The sequence below is a fragment of the Geotrypetes seraphini genome, chromosome 1 (genome assembly GCF_902459505.1).
Source record: "Geotrypetes seraphini chromosome 1, aGeoSer1.1, whole genome shotgun sequence".
Classification (NCBI taxonomy): Eukaryota; Metazoa; Chordata; class Amphibia; order Gymnophiona; family Dermophiidae; genus Geotrypetes; species Geotrypetes seraphini.
In genome coordinates, this window is record NC_047084.1 from 128108671 (window position 1) to 128122768 (window position 14098).

The 14098-nt window shown below is 47.0% G+C and overlaps 1 protein-coding gene across 2 annotated transcripts in view; it reads right to left on the reverse strand.

The window, feature by feature from the left end:
• Nucleotides 1-14098, reverse strand: part of ANXA5 (annexin A5) — a 145223-nt gene that overhangs the window by 80427 nt on the left and 50698 nt on the right. The window contains exons 1-2 of one of the 2 annotated variants that reach the window (XM_033938384.1): nt 13639-13741; nt 13505-13550 (exon numbers count right to left, since the gene is read on the reverse strand). The exons of the other annotated variant lie outside the window; for it this stretch is intronic. Of the exons in view, the coding sequence (XP_033794275.1) occupies nt 13505-13516 (12 nt within the window). The 5' untranslated portion in view covers nt 13517-13550; nt 13639-13741. Of the gene's footprint in view, nt 1-13504; nt 13551-13638; nt 13742-14098 lie in introns of those variants that run through there. 2 annotated transcript variants of the gene reach the window in all.

Below are 14098 nucleotides of genomic sequence, written 5' to 3' on the forward strand. Positions count from 1 at the left end.
TTTGCTAAATTTACATAAGAACATAAGCAATGCCTCTGCTGGGTCAGACCTGAGGTCCATCATGCCCAGCAGTCCGCTCACGCGGCGGCCCAACAGGTCCAGGACCTGTGCAGTAATCCTCTATCTATACCCCTCTATCCCTTTTTCCAGCAAGAAATTGTCCAATCCTTTCTTGAACCCCTATTACGTCCTCTGGAAGCGCATTCCAGGTGTCCACCATACGTTGGGTAAAGAAGAACTTCCTAGCATTCGTTTTGAATCTGTCCACTTTCAAGTTTTCCGAATGCCCTCTTGTTCTTTTATATTTTGAAGTTTGAAGAATCTGTCCCTCTCCACTTTCTCTATGCCCTTCATGATCTTGTAAGTCTCTATCATATCCCCTTTAAGTCTCCTCTTCTCCAGGGAAAAGAGACCCAGTTTCTCCAATCTCTCAGCGTATGAAAGGTTTTTCATCCCTTTTATCAGACGTGTCGCTCTCCTCTGAATCCTCTCGAGTAATGCCATATCCTTCTTAAGGTATGGCGACCAATATTGGACGCAGTACTCCAGATGCTGGTGATAGTGAACGGCACATGTGCAGAATACACCATGAGAGAAAAGTAAATGTGCGTATGTGCCAGGAAAAGCATCGCCGTAAGGGTGTGTCAATCAAAGATATGCCAGAGCTATTGAATGAAGAAAAGGGAAGGGAGATGCAACGTCGGCTTTCAACAAGCGTGCATAAGACATGCCTTTTCAACCCCCCAAACTGCTATAGTTCATGTGAATCTTGTAATTTGTTTTTAATGTATTATTAACCACAGCCAGAAACACATAAGACACGGCTAGAATACATGCGCTCAAGAAGCGTGCTTTTGTCCACCCCCCACCCCAAAAAAAAAAATGGCTATACAGTGGAACCTTGGTTTATGAGCATAATTCGTTCCAGAAGCATGCTCGTAAACCAAATTGCTCATATATCAAAGCAAGTTTCCCCATAGGAAGTAAGGGAAACTCACTTTGATTGGTTCCACCTCCTCCCCTCCCCCCCCTTGAGGCTACCGACGCTGCTCCATACCCCTCCCCAAGATCCGGCATCCCCCCCTGCGAACCGGCATCCTCCCCCCTTCTCGCGGTGCCCCCCCCTCCACCGCGATCCTCCCTCTTCTGGCGCGGCCTGGGCTGGGCGTGCGTCAGAGATCCTCCCTCTTCTGGGCTGGGCCGGGCTGGACTGGCTTTGAGCATTTACGCATGCTCAAAGCCTTCTGGTCTCGCTCTCTCCAAGATTCTCAGATTCAGAATCTTGGAGAGAGCGAGACCAGAAGGCTTTGAGCATGCGCAAATGCTCAAAGCCAGTCCAGCCCGGCCACAGCCCAGAAGAGGGAGGATCTCCGACGCACCGCCCAGCCCAGGCCGCGCCAGAAGAGGGAGGATCTTCGGGCACCAGCACTGGTGCCCAGTCGGGGTAAGGGATGTCATTGCCGTGCTCGGGGGGGGGGGATGTAGGATCGCCGGGGGTGTGTGGCAGACGCGAGCGGGGAGGGATGCCGGATCGCTGGGGGGGATGCCGGATTGCGGGGGGGGGGAGCGCTCGTAAAGCAAGGCAAGCTCGGTTTACAAGGCACCAAGTTTGCAAATGTTTTGTTTGTCTTGCAAAACACTCGCAAACCGGTGCACTCGTAAACCGAGGTACCACTGTAATTTATGTGAATCCTGTAATTTTTTTTCATGAGCCACAGTCAAAACACACGCCAGAGTACCGGCACTTCTGGGCCAGTCGCTGATTTTTGCTCGCCAAAAGCCGATGCCACTGAGAATCACTAGGCGAGGATGAAAAATCGACCAGAGTGTCGTTTAAATACCGACGAGTCCATTTGCATGGCAGAATCGGAGACTGCTAGGAAGCTCGGAAACGACCACGGTTAAGTTGCTTTGATAATCCATCGCAAGAATACACGCACGCTAAACCGGCTGGAACCGGTTTAGTGACCACATTAAAGACAGCTTTACGTTTTCAAAATCTGGCCTAACGTTTGTTCCTTAAATAAATGAAGAGAGAATTAAAAACTGTTGTGTTTACTCAGGCTCCCTTTGTCTAGTATTACATTTCTTTAAAGAACATAAACCATTGTGCGAATAAAAGGGGAAATCAGGAGGGAGAAAAAAGTTCAACATCACTGTAACGCGACACTGGACTTGCCATTAAATCATTAACCCAGTTTTGTAATGAAACTTTGAAGTCGGTAAGCCTGGGGATAGAGAACTACCTACCTACTGCGTCTGAATGCAACCTACCCTGACCTACCAGCAGGCAGAAAAAAGGCTCAGAGATTTCCCACACGGAATGCTTTACTGAATAATTTGATGTACAGAAAGATCAACCCATAGAGGGAGAGGAGGAAGGAATCCTAAGATCCCTCACACGCTTAGGTCACCCAGGCACTCGGGTGGTTCCTGCCCCATGCAGACTCCGAATAAGGCATCCTGATACTGGAGCCACTGAGAGAAAGCTGCTGGGCCACCAAAGGAAGAGGAGGAAGGATGCCCGTGCAGCCACCACCAGCCTGAACATAACCCAAAACCATCACCCAGTGGGGATGCCCGAGGAAGAAGAGATGAAAGGCAGGGGGTTTGAAGCCTATCTTTATAGATCTCAATTTCTTCTAAAAAATAGTATCTTCCAGTATCTTTATTTACTTAATTGTCTATACTGTTCTCCCAGGGAGCTCAGAATGGTATACATTACTTTATTCAGGTACTCAAGCACTTTTCCCTGTCTGTCCTGATGAGTTCACAATCCATCTAATGTACTGGGAGCAGTGGGGGGATTAAGTGACTCGCCCAGGGTCACAAGAAGCAGTGTGGGTTTGAACCCACAACCTCAACCACTGTGCCACACTCTCCCCCTCCCCTTTTGTTTGTCCAAACACAAACCCCAAAAGACTTTTGTTGACCTTAATTACTAGTCTTAACATACTTTCCAGTCTTTCTATGTCACAATTTGGTATTTGTTTGAAACAATGAACAAAAGAACATAAGAATCGCCTTACTGGGTCAGACCAATGGTCAATCAAGCTCAGTAGCCAGTCCTCACAGTGGCTAATCCAGGTCCCTAGTACCTGGCCAAAATCCAAAAAGTAGCAACATTCCATGCTACTGATCCGTCAAAAATTATGACTTGGGGACACCCGAAGTTACAGGGAAATACTTTTAAAACCCAATAGGAGGAAATTTTTTTTCACTCAAAGAATAGTTAAGCTCTGGAACGCGTTGCCAGAGGATGTGGTAAGAGCGGATAACGTAGCTTGTTTTAAGAAAGGTTTGGACAAGTTCCTGGAGGAAAAGTCCATAGTCTGTTATTGAGAAAGACATGGGGGAAGCCACTGCTTGCCCTGGATTGGTAGCATGGAATGTTGCTACTCCTTGGGTTTGGGCCAGGTACTAGTGACCTGGATTGGCCACAATGAGAATGGGCTACTGGGCTTGATGGACCATTGGTATGACCCAGTAAGGCTGTTCTTATGTTCCCCATGTCTTTCTGAATAGCAGACTATGGACTTTTCCTCCAGGAAATTGTCCAAACCCTTCTTAAAACCAGCTACACTATCCACTCTGGATTATATGGCCTTTGGTTGACAGAAGCACCTGACAATTATATCTTTTGAAAGTCCAGGGCTTTGCAGGATTCTCCCAAGTACTAGGGAAGAGGTCTTTTGTTCATCTTAAGAACTAGTCATTTACTCTGCCAGCAGTGGCATTCTGAGTAAAAGGTCTTTTGTTAGACTGAATGGGCAGGAGTCAGTCATTCTCTCTTCGCAAACATTCCCAGGGTCAGGTCAACAAGAGTCAGATTACTTTAATATCCCAGAATCCTTTGCCTGCACATTAATGCAGACATCCTGGTTTAGAGGTTATTTTTAGATATCACTAAACGAGGCATCCCTGGAGAGCCCCGACTACTGCTAAGGCAGCTCTCCAGAACACACTTCAAGGTAAAAGCAGGTACAAGACTCCTGTCTTAACAGATGTGTTGTGTTTCCACAGAAAGCAGAGCCAGTAAGGCACTACCCAGGAGCCCTTCTGAAGGATAGCTGGTTATTATTTGAATGGCAAAATTTAAGCTCTGACTTCTAGTGATTTGAAAGTTTTGAGAGCTTCCCCAGCTACTACTACTTATCACTTATATAGAACTGAAAGGCATACGCAGAGCTGTACATTTTGACATTTATAGACAGTCCCTGCTCAGAAGAGCAATCTAATGTGGACAGACAGACGTTACAATCTAACGTGGACAGACAGACATGGCATATAGTGAGGGAAGGCTTCCGAGTCAGCCGCGAGTGTCATTCAGGAACCAGAGATTGCTATTTCGCAAAGAGAAGTGTCACTGGGAGGAGAGAACCAGCCGAAGGAGGTAAATACCTGCGGAGGTGTCAGGACAAAAGCGCGCCCAGACAATTGAGCGCAGCGCGGAGGTGCGCGCCACTCAAAATCACTGTTTTTAGGGCTCCAACGGGGGGGCGTGGGGGAGAACCCCCCCACTTTACTTAATAGACATCGCGCCGCGTTGTGGGGGCTTTGTGGGGGGTTTAGGGGGTTGTAACCCCCCACATTTTACTGAAAACTTCACTTTTTCCCTGTTTTTAGGGAAAAAGTTAAGTTTACAGTAAAATGTGGAAGGTTACAACCCCCCAAACCCCCCATAACGCCGGCGCGATGTCTATTAAGTAAAGTGGGGGGGTTCCCCAACAAAACCCCCCGTCGGAGCCCCTAAAAACAGTAATTTTGAGCGGTGCGCGCCTCCGCGCTGCGCTCAATTGTCCGGGCGCGCCTTTGTCTTTCGCACCGTTGTCTATGAACCACCTGCGGAAGGCATGAATTTGGGATACAGAATGGAGAAAAAGACAACGACGTACGCATGGGGACATGGAAGGGAGGAAGAAGTGTCACATTGGGACACAGAAGGAAGGGAGTGAGCACAAACTTCAGACATAGGATAGAAGGGAGGGAGCATGAACTTGGGATATAAGATGGAATAATGGTAGGAGTGAGAGGGAAATGAAAACCAATATTAGACATGGGGAAGAGAGATGAGGGAGAAATGTTGGATGTGGTGGTGGAGTGGGATGGATGAAGAACTAAAGTGTAAACCTCGTATCTTTTCTTTCTATTTAAAAACTACAGTACTTTATTTTAGTGAGCTACGGGGCCTGTTTGAGGCTTAGGAGAACTGTGAAGGAGCTGCCGGAGGATTTTCAAGCTCCACCTGCTGCAGAGTATAAATTAATGCCACGCAGGCTGCAGCTTGGCTTCCATACCCTTAAGGTCCCTCAGCCATACCTCAACTGTGCTGAGTTCCTGGCAAAGTGCTGGCAACAACAGGCTCAGGTGGGCCTAATTAAGCTCTTAGGGCGATACCCAAACTCCCATCCCTGGAAACGGCCAAGTAGCATCATACATTGGCAATACGTATGTAAGTGACATTGCTGAAGGGTTAGAAGGAAAAGTGTGCCTTTTTGCAGATGATACCAAGATTTGTAACAGAGTAGACACCGAAGAGGGAGTGGAGAATATGAAAAAGGATCTGCAAAAGTTAGAGGAATGGTCTAATGCCTGGCAACTAAAATTCAATGCAAAGAAATGCAGAGTAATGCATTTGGGGATTAATAATAGGAAGGAACCGTATATGCTGGGAGGAGAGAAGCTGATATGCACGGACGGGGAGAGGGACCTTGGGGTGATAGTGTCCGAAGATCTAAAGGCGAAAAAACAGTGTGACAAGGCAGTGGCTGCTGCCAGAAGGATTCTGGGCTGTATAAAGAGAGGCGTAGTCAGTAGAAGGAAGAAGGTGTTGATGCCCCTGTACAGGTCATTGGTGAGGCCCCACTTGGAGTATTGTGTTCAGTTTTGGAGACCGTATCTGGCGAAAGACGTAAGAAGACTTGAGGCGGTCCAGAGGAGGGCGACGAAAATGATAGGAGGCTTGCGCCAGAAGACGTATGAGGAGAGACTGGAAGCCCTGAATATGTATACCCTAGAGGAAAGGAGAGACAGGGGAGATATGATTCAGACGTTCAAATACTTAAAGGGTATTAACGTAGAACAAAATCTTTTCCAGAGAAAGGAAAATGGTAAAACCAGAGGACATAATTTGAGGTTGAGGGGTGGTAGATTCAGGGGCAATGTTAGGAAATTCTACTTTACGGAGAGGGTGGTGGATGCCTGGAATGCGCTCCCGAGAGAGGTGGTGGAGAGTAAAACTGTGACTGAGTTCAAAGAAGCGTGGGATGAACACAGAAGATTTAGAATCAGAAAATAATATTAAAGATTGAACTAGGCCAGTTACTGGGCAGACTTGTACGGTCTGTGTATGGCCGTTTGGAGGAGGATGGGCAGGGGAGGGCTTCAATGGCTGGGAGGGTGTAGATGGGCTAGAGTAAGTCTTAACAGAGATTTCGGCAGTTGGAACTCAAGCACAGTACCGGGTAAAGCTTTGGATTCTCGCCCAGAAATAGCTAAGAAGAAAAAAAAAAAATTTTAAATTGAATCAGGTTGGGCAGACTGGATGGACTATTCGGGTCTTTATCTGCCGTCATCTACTATGTTACTATGTTACTATAATACAAACCACCCTGGCAGACTGCACGGATCCTAACCCATAAGTACAATGCAGACTCTCTACCCACTCTCCAGCTTTCTTCCCCCACCCCCACCAACTACTGAGGAACTCATGTTCCTGCCCTGCATTCAATTCTGGTCTCCTTATCTCAATAAAGATATAGCAGCGCTAGAATAGGTTCAAAGAAGAGCGACCAAGATAATAAAAGGGATGGAGCTCCTCGTATCAGGAAAGACTAAAAAGGTTAGGGCTCTTCAGCTTTGAAAAGAGAAGAATGAGGGAAGATAGGATTGAAGTTACAAAATCCTGAGTGGGGTAGAATGGGTACAAGTGGATCAATTTTTTACACCGTCAAAAATTACAAAGACTAGGGGACATGCAGTGAGAAAGGGTGTAAGAGAGAGTTTCAGAAGGCGTTTGACAAGGTTCCGCATGAACGACTACTTCGGAAAATTGCGAGCCATGGAATCGAGGGTGAAATACTTAAGTGGATTAAAAACTGGCTGGAGCATAAGAAACAGAGAGTGGGGGCAAATTGACAATACTCAGTCTGGAAGAGCGTCACCAGTGCTCTTCAACATCTTTATTAACGATCTGGACATTGGTACGACGAGTGAGGTGATTAAATTTGCAGACGATACAAAGTTATTCAGGGGGATTGCGAGGATCTGCAACATGACATAATCAGGCTCGAGGAATGGGCATCAACATGGCAGATGAGGTTCAACGTGGATAAGTGTAAAGTGATGCATGTCGGTAACAAAAATCTCATGCACGAATACATGATGTCTGGGGCGGTACTTGGAGAGACCTCCCAGGAAAGAGACTTGGGAGTTCTGATCGACAAGTCGATTAAGCAAAATGCGGCAGCGGCAAAAAGGGCGAATAGAATGCTAGGAATGATAAAGAAGGGGATCATGAACAGATCAGAGAAGGTTATCATGCCACTGTACCGGGCCATGGTGCGCCCTCATTTGGAGTACTGCGTCCAGAACTCTTCGCCATACACGAAGAAGGACATTGTACTACTCGAAAGGGTCCAGAGAAGAGCGACTAAAATGGTTAAGGGGCTGGAAGAGTTGTCATACAGTGAGAGATTAGAGAAACTGGGCCTCTCCTCCCTTGAAAAGAGGAGACTGAGAGGGGACATGATCGAAACATTCAAGATAATGAAGGGAATAGACTTAGTAGAAAAAGACAGATTGTCCACCCTCTCCAAGGCAGGGAGTACAAGAGGGCACTCTCTAAAATTGAAAGGGATAGATTCTGTACAAATGTAAAGAAGTTCTTCACCCAGAGTGGTAGAAAACTGGAACGCTCTTCTGGAGTCTGTCATAGGGGAAAACACCTTCCAGTGATTCAAAACAAAGTTAAGACAAGTTCCTGCTGAACCGGAACATATACAGGTAGGGCTGGTCTCAGGGCACTGGTCTTTCACCGGGGACTGCCGCGGATGCGGACTGCTGGGCAAGATGGACCAATGGTCTGACCCAGCAGCGGCAACGTCTTATGTTCTCAACTGCAGGTAAATACTTTTAAAACCCATAGGAAGAAAAATTTTTTCACACAAGAGAATAGTTAAGCTCTGGAACGCGTTGCCAGAGGTTGTGGTAAGAGCGGATAGCGTAGCTGGTTTTAAGAAAGGTTTGGACAAGTTCCTGGAGGAAAAGCCCATAGTCTGTTATTGAGAAAGACACGGGGGAAGCCACTGCTTGCTCTGGATTGGTAGCATGGAATGTTGCTACTCTTCAGGATTCTAGAATCTTGTTACTTTTTGGGATTCCGGAATCTTGCTATTCTTTGAAGTTCTGTATGGAATGTTGCTACTCCTTGGGTTTTGGCCAGGTACTAGGGACCTGGATTGGCCACTGTGAGAACGGGCTACTGGGCTTGACCCAGTAAGGTTATTCTTATGATCTAAAGTACAAACAAACAGAGCAACTGATACAGCATTTTCAATATACAGAGCACAAAATAACTAACCACCAGAACAGGTGGAGACAAAGTCCGGGTTGGGTTCTTATACCCGGACTCGGCCAAGCCGATTTTACCTTACAGTAAAATCACCCCCATCCCTCCATTTGAGGTTTTGAGGTTCACTCTTTTTACAGATTTTCACATGCACACGGAATTGCTGTTTCATTCTTTCTACATTTTTATTCAGAAGGAACAAAATAGAAACAGCTTTACAGGAGAATATAAATGAAAGATGCTACAAAAAAGGGGCAAGGTACAGGAAAGGGAGACAAAAATGATAAAAGGGATGGGACAACTTCCGTACGAGGAAAGTTCTACGGCTAGGGCTCTTCAGCAAGGAGAAGAGATGGCTCAGGGGTGATATGATAGAGAATGGAGTGGAAAGGGTAGATGGGAATTGCTTGTTCACTCTTTCCAAAAATACTAAGGGCTCCTTTTACGAAGCCGCGTTAGCGATTTAACACGTGTAATAGTACGCACTAATTTGCCGGCTGCGCTTGCCGCGACCGCCTCCTCTTGAGCAGGTGGTAGTTTTTCGGCTAGCGCGGGGGTTAGCATGCGCTAAAAATGTGCGTGCAATAAAGCCGCTAACGCGGCTTTGTAAAAGAGCCCTAAGACTAGGGGGCATGTAGCAGATAAAATATTTCTTTACTCCACATGAAATGAAATTCTGGAATTCATTGCAGAAGACTGTGGTGAAATCAGTTAGCTTAGCGGGGTTTAAAAAAGGTTTGGATAATTTCCTAAAAGAGAAGTCCATAGGCCATTATTGAGATGGCTTGTGGAAATCCACTGCTTTCTAGGATAAGCAGCATAAAATCTGTTTTACTACTTGGGATCTAGCTAGGTTCTTGGGACCTGGATTGGTCACTGTTGGAAACAGGAATACCACCCACTCAAAATAACTCACGGTTGAGCGGGTGGAGTTTTTTTAAAATATTAATGTTGTCTTTTGGGATTCCTTCCAATTATAAAATGTTGTTATCTTACCCCCCTCTTCTACAAAGCCGCGCGGCAACAGCCCCGAAGCCCTTTAAATCAATATGGGCTTTGGGTCCGTTACCGCTAGTGCGGCTTTGTAGAAGAGGGGGTTATTTTCAGGATAGTACATTGCTCAGGTGTAATGCTAACTGCAACAGAAAGCCAAAAGATACTTCGCCAGCAACATATTGGAAAAATATACTGGTTTAAAGTCAGATGATTTTAAGCAAGGTCCAGAGCAAACTATTAAAAACAGCCTCAAAATAAGTGCAAGATGGCACAGATTATTATTGTTCTTCATTTCTTTGTACTATTGTATAAAACAAATACGGTAAATACGAGAAGGGAAAAGCATGAGATGCCTATGGGAAACTGGAAGCAGGGGTAGACTCCAGCCACCCACTGTGCCCAGGCCTGGCTGTGTTACTGCTGTGGAGGAAGCATCCATGAACCCTGCCGCCACCACAACCGGGCCTGGCTGCATTGCTGCCGCAGAGGAAGCACTTACCAACGGTCTCCAAATGAAAATCTATGGCTACGCCTGTCACATTATAAATAATGAAACTGGCTTCAGTTTCTGGCGTAAGAACACACCTCATGAATAAGTGAAAGGAGTTCAAATATCTATTTCAGTCAAGGCTCGGAATTCAATGCACTTCAGAGTAAACGTCTGAGAAAAGGACACAAACTTCCAGCAGAGTAAATAAAAAAATAAATAAATACTAAGGGGAACACAGAGAACTTCTGTAAACTTAACATAAACAACCGGTCTCTGAAAGGTAGTAGATCACTGGAACAAGCTTCCAATGCAGGTGATCAATGCCACCAGCGTGCTTGACTTTAAGAATAAATGGGACATCCACATGGGATCCCTACGAGGGTAGAGTTAAGGAACTAGGTCATTAGCACTCAGACTTAATGGGGTGGGTCAGAAGAGTGGGCAGACTTGATGGGCTATAGCCCTTTTCTGCCGTCATCTTTCTATGTTTTATTAGTTTTGGGGGGTTTTTTGGAGGGGGGGGCAGAGGCATTAGGGCTGTCTAAGCTTTTTAAATTAGTTTTCAAGTTCAAGTTTCAAGTTTATTAAAAATTTGTTTGACCGCTTAATCCAATTTCTAAGCGGTTAACATAATAAAATTACACAAAAACAGGTTAAACATATTAAAACAGGGAAGACAAGTGACTTACACAAACATACAGCAACAAAAGGACAGATGGGGGAGAACTACAATAAATATAGGATAGGTAAGTCAAAGGCTAAAACAGTAGGTTGGGTAAAAGATTGTCAAAGAAAAAAAAAAACAACAACAACAAGAAAAAGGCCATTTAACGGTTCTCCTTCCCTATGTGTCAGGGCTAAGCAAGGCCAACCTATGGACACAGCTGACCGAACATATGCATGATTAGCAGACAATCTGGAATGCTTCGACCTTGATAATTTAAGAAGCTGGCCAGGACCTGACGGTTTTTACCTGCCTGGGATGTAAACCTGCGTGCATTTACACACACATTTTATGAACAGCTGGAATTTATTCACCAGAGCCAAAAAACCCAAAAAACTAAGAATAGCCTTCCTGGGTCAGACCAATGGTCCATCAAGCCCAGTAGCCCCTTCTCACAGGGGCCAATCCAGGTCACTAGTACCTGGCCAAAACCCAAGGAGTAGAAAGAGAAACTTTCAGAAATCAGGAACCTCATAGAGAGATCATATCCAGCTAACATACTTCAACTCTTGGCAGGCTGAGCCAGTTACACCCACTCCGGTCTGCAATTCTTTGAACAAAAGTGACACTGTAAAAAGCAAGAAGGGCAAACAGCTCTGGAGGTGGTTCCTTTCACATCCAGACAGTAGAACCCTAATGCACCCAGCTACACGGAGTCAGCTTGCCTCTGACCCTAAAGAAAATGTTCCCTCTCATGGAAGTGGAAATGCCAGACCCAGGAAGCTGCGAGAGGAAACAGGCGACAGAAAGTGTGGTACATCGTCTGGTGGACAGATTGACAACCCAAGTCTGACTGAAGGAGGAGTATGGGCGGGGAAGGGAGGAGAGAGGAGAAAAAAAGAGAATTGCAACACCTGACCTCCCTCCCCACAAAAATACACAAAGAACTTTGCTAAGTTCTACAAGGAAGAGTTACATCATCCACCATGCCAATTTGAATAGCAATTGAAAAATGCTTTACTACCATCATATAAAATGCTTTGGGGGCTTTTGCTCACTGTACAATTGTCTCTCTCTCTTTTTTTTAATATAATTTCCAGCTCTCCCTCTTCACACTCCTTCCATGTTAACTCATCTTGTTCCTTCTCTTTCCTCCATCAAACACCTCTTCCATCTTCAGGCACCATCTTCCCCTCAATATCTCCTTCCCCCCTCCCTCCATCTTAATCCCCTTCAGTCCCTTTCTGCTGTTTCACTCTGACCCCAGCCTCCATCTGTGCTCTAGAGGTCACTGCTGAGGTGGGGAGGCTTGAGCTCTCATCGCAGCAAAACCCAAAACATCGAAGAGGAGACCCGTGGACCAAAGAGCTTTGAAATATCAGGTCACTAACCACTCCAGCGTCCCCTTTTACACCAATAAAATCACACTCAGCAATCCCAACTGAGTCTAACTCACCACAGTTGCTGAGGCATAGCTATGGGCGGGCCCTGACCACCCAATCTCAGGGAGCAAGCATGTGGTGGCACAGAAGCAGTATGTGTGGCCCAGCGTGCTGACTCTGAGGATGGGCGAGTCCTCCCCTGTCACAGCGCCAGCTGCAGAGGTGGGGGGCAGGCAGGGCTCAACGGAATGTTTGTCCAGGGGAGCCATCCACTTTGGCCTCAGGCCTGCCCAAAACTGGCTGTCTAGCCAGTTACTGGTCCAGTAGCTCCTCCCATTAAAGTTGTGCCTAATCCAACAGGGGGCGCTGCAGGTTAAGAGACTTCGACTCCTGCTCCCAGACTCAGCTGGAGCTGGGAGTGCAATTCAGGCCATGGAGGCAGGGGAGGGAATTTGGTCTATCAAAACAATGATGCCTGTTGGATTCAATGCACTTGTGCGGGGGGGGGGGGGGGTCCAGACCCAAGCAGCCATTCTCTGGAAGACTGTTACTGCTGTAACTGGGCAAGACTTGAGAGAGATCAGAGCCGCTGCAAAGGTACAGGGCGCCCTAAGTGATCCTTCAGCTCCTCTGCTGCTCAGTTAACTTTCAGACCCCCACGACACTGTCTTTTCAATATTAAACTTTGGGATATAGTGTGCAGTGGCGAGGGCTCCTTCCCCGCTCCTGCCTGCCATATGCACCCCTTCCTTCCGTTCCCCCATACCTCTAGTTGAAGCTGTTGATCGCAAAGGTTAACAACATTCTCCTCGAGATCCTGTTGGCTCTCCCTCTGGCACCCGGACGTGATGTCAGTGGGAGAGCAGACGGGGTCATGAAGAGCATGTTGTAAACTGGGGGGGGGGGGGGGGAGGAATGGGAAGAGGGGCGGAAGGGAGGAGTGCTGGCGTCCCCACCAACATGACCCCCCCTCCCTTAGTATGCCACTGATGGTGTGTGTTCTTTCTGTCCCCCACACACAAACATAGTAACAAGACAGCAGATAAAGGCCCAAGTGGTGCATCTAGTCTGCCAATAAGGTGGGCAGAACCGCACCTACCACTCCAGACAGGTTGGGCAAAATATCACGTACCCAAGACCTTAAAACATGGAGCAGATGGGACAAACTCTGATGGAGGTAAAAAGCAAAAGAAGCTGGAGAGTCCATCACTTAGTTCTCGAAAAGTAAAGAACTCCTCTGGGTTTAGGCTAAGTCTCAGCCAATGCCCAGCACTGGACCAAGTCCAAAGCGCATCTAGGAGGGGGAGGGGGGAAAGAGCCCGTCCCAGCTGCAGCCCTAGCTCTAGTCTAAACCAAGCCTAAGTTAAGAAGGCAGATCCCAAGCGCGTTACACCCGGACTCACCTTTCCAGCCATGGCTCGCTCAGAGATACCGATCGGAAGCAAAAGCCTGCAAAAAGCACGGAGATGGCAGTGAGCATCAGTCGGTCCACCCCCAAAGCCCCCCGACCCCCATCCCCTCCCGTCCCGGCCCTCACCTGAAGTTGCAGCTGGAGCCGGAATCCTGCAAACGCGGCAGACAGGGAGAGGGAGCAGAGCCACCGCCCCGGGCTGACTCCACCCCTCCACTCTAGGCTCCGCCTCCAAAAGCAACAAAGAGGAACTGGGATGTGGCAACAGTTCATTTTGCAGCCGATGAGTAAGTTGCACATCAACCAGTCACTTGCTTTTAACTCCTAACCCCACTCGCTTGTAAAGCACCCATGCATTAGATTGTAAGCTCTACTCAGCAGGGACTCGTGAATGGAAAAATAATCAATTCGAAAAGTAATAAGTTACTGCCCAGCTCTGCTGTAGATCTTTTCAGGTGTCTGTGCTGTATTCCTAACATAGTAACATAGTAGATGACGGCAGATAAAGACCCGAATGGTCCATCCAGTCTGCCCAACCCGACCCAATCCAAATCCTTTCAAATTTCTTCCTAGCTAATTCTGGGCA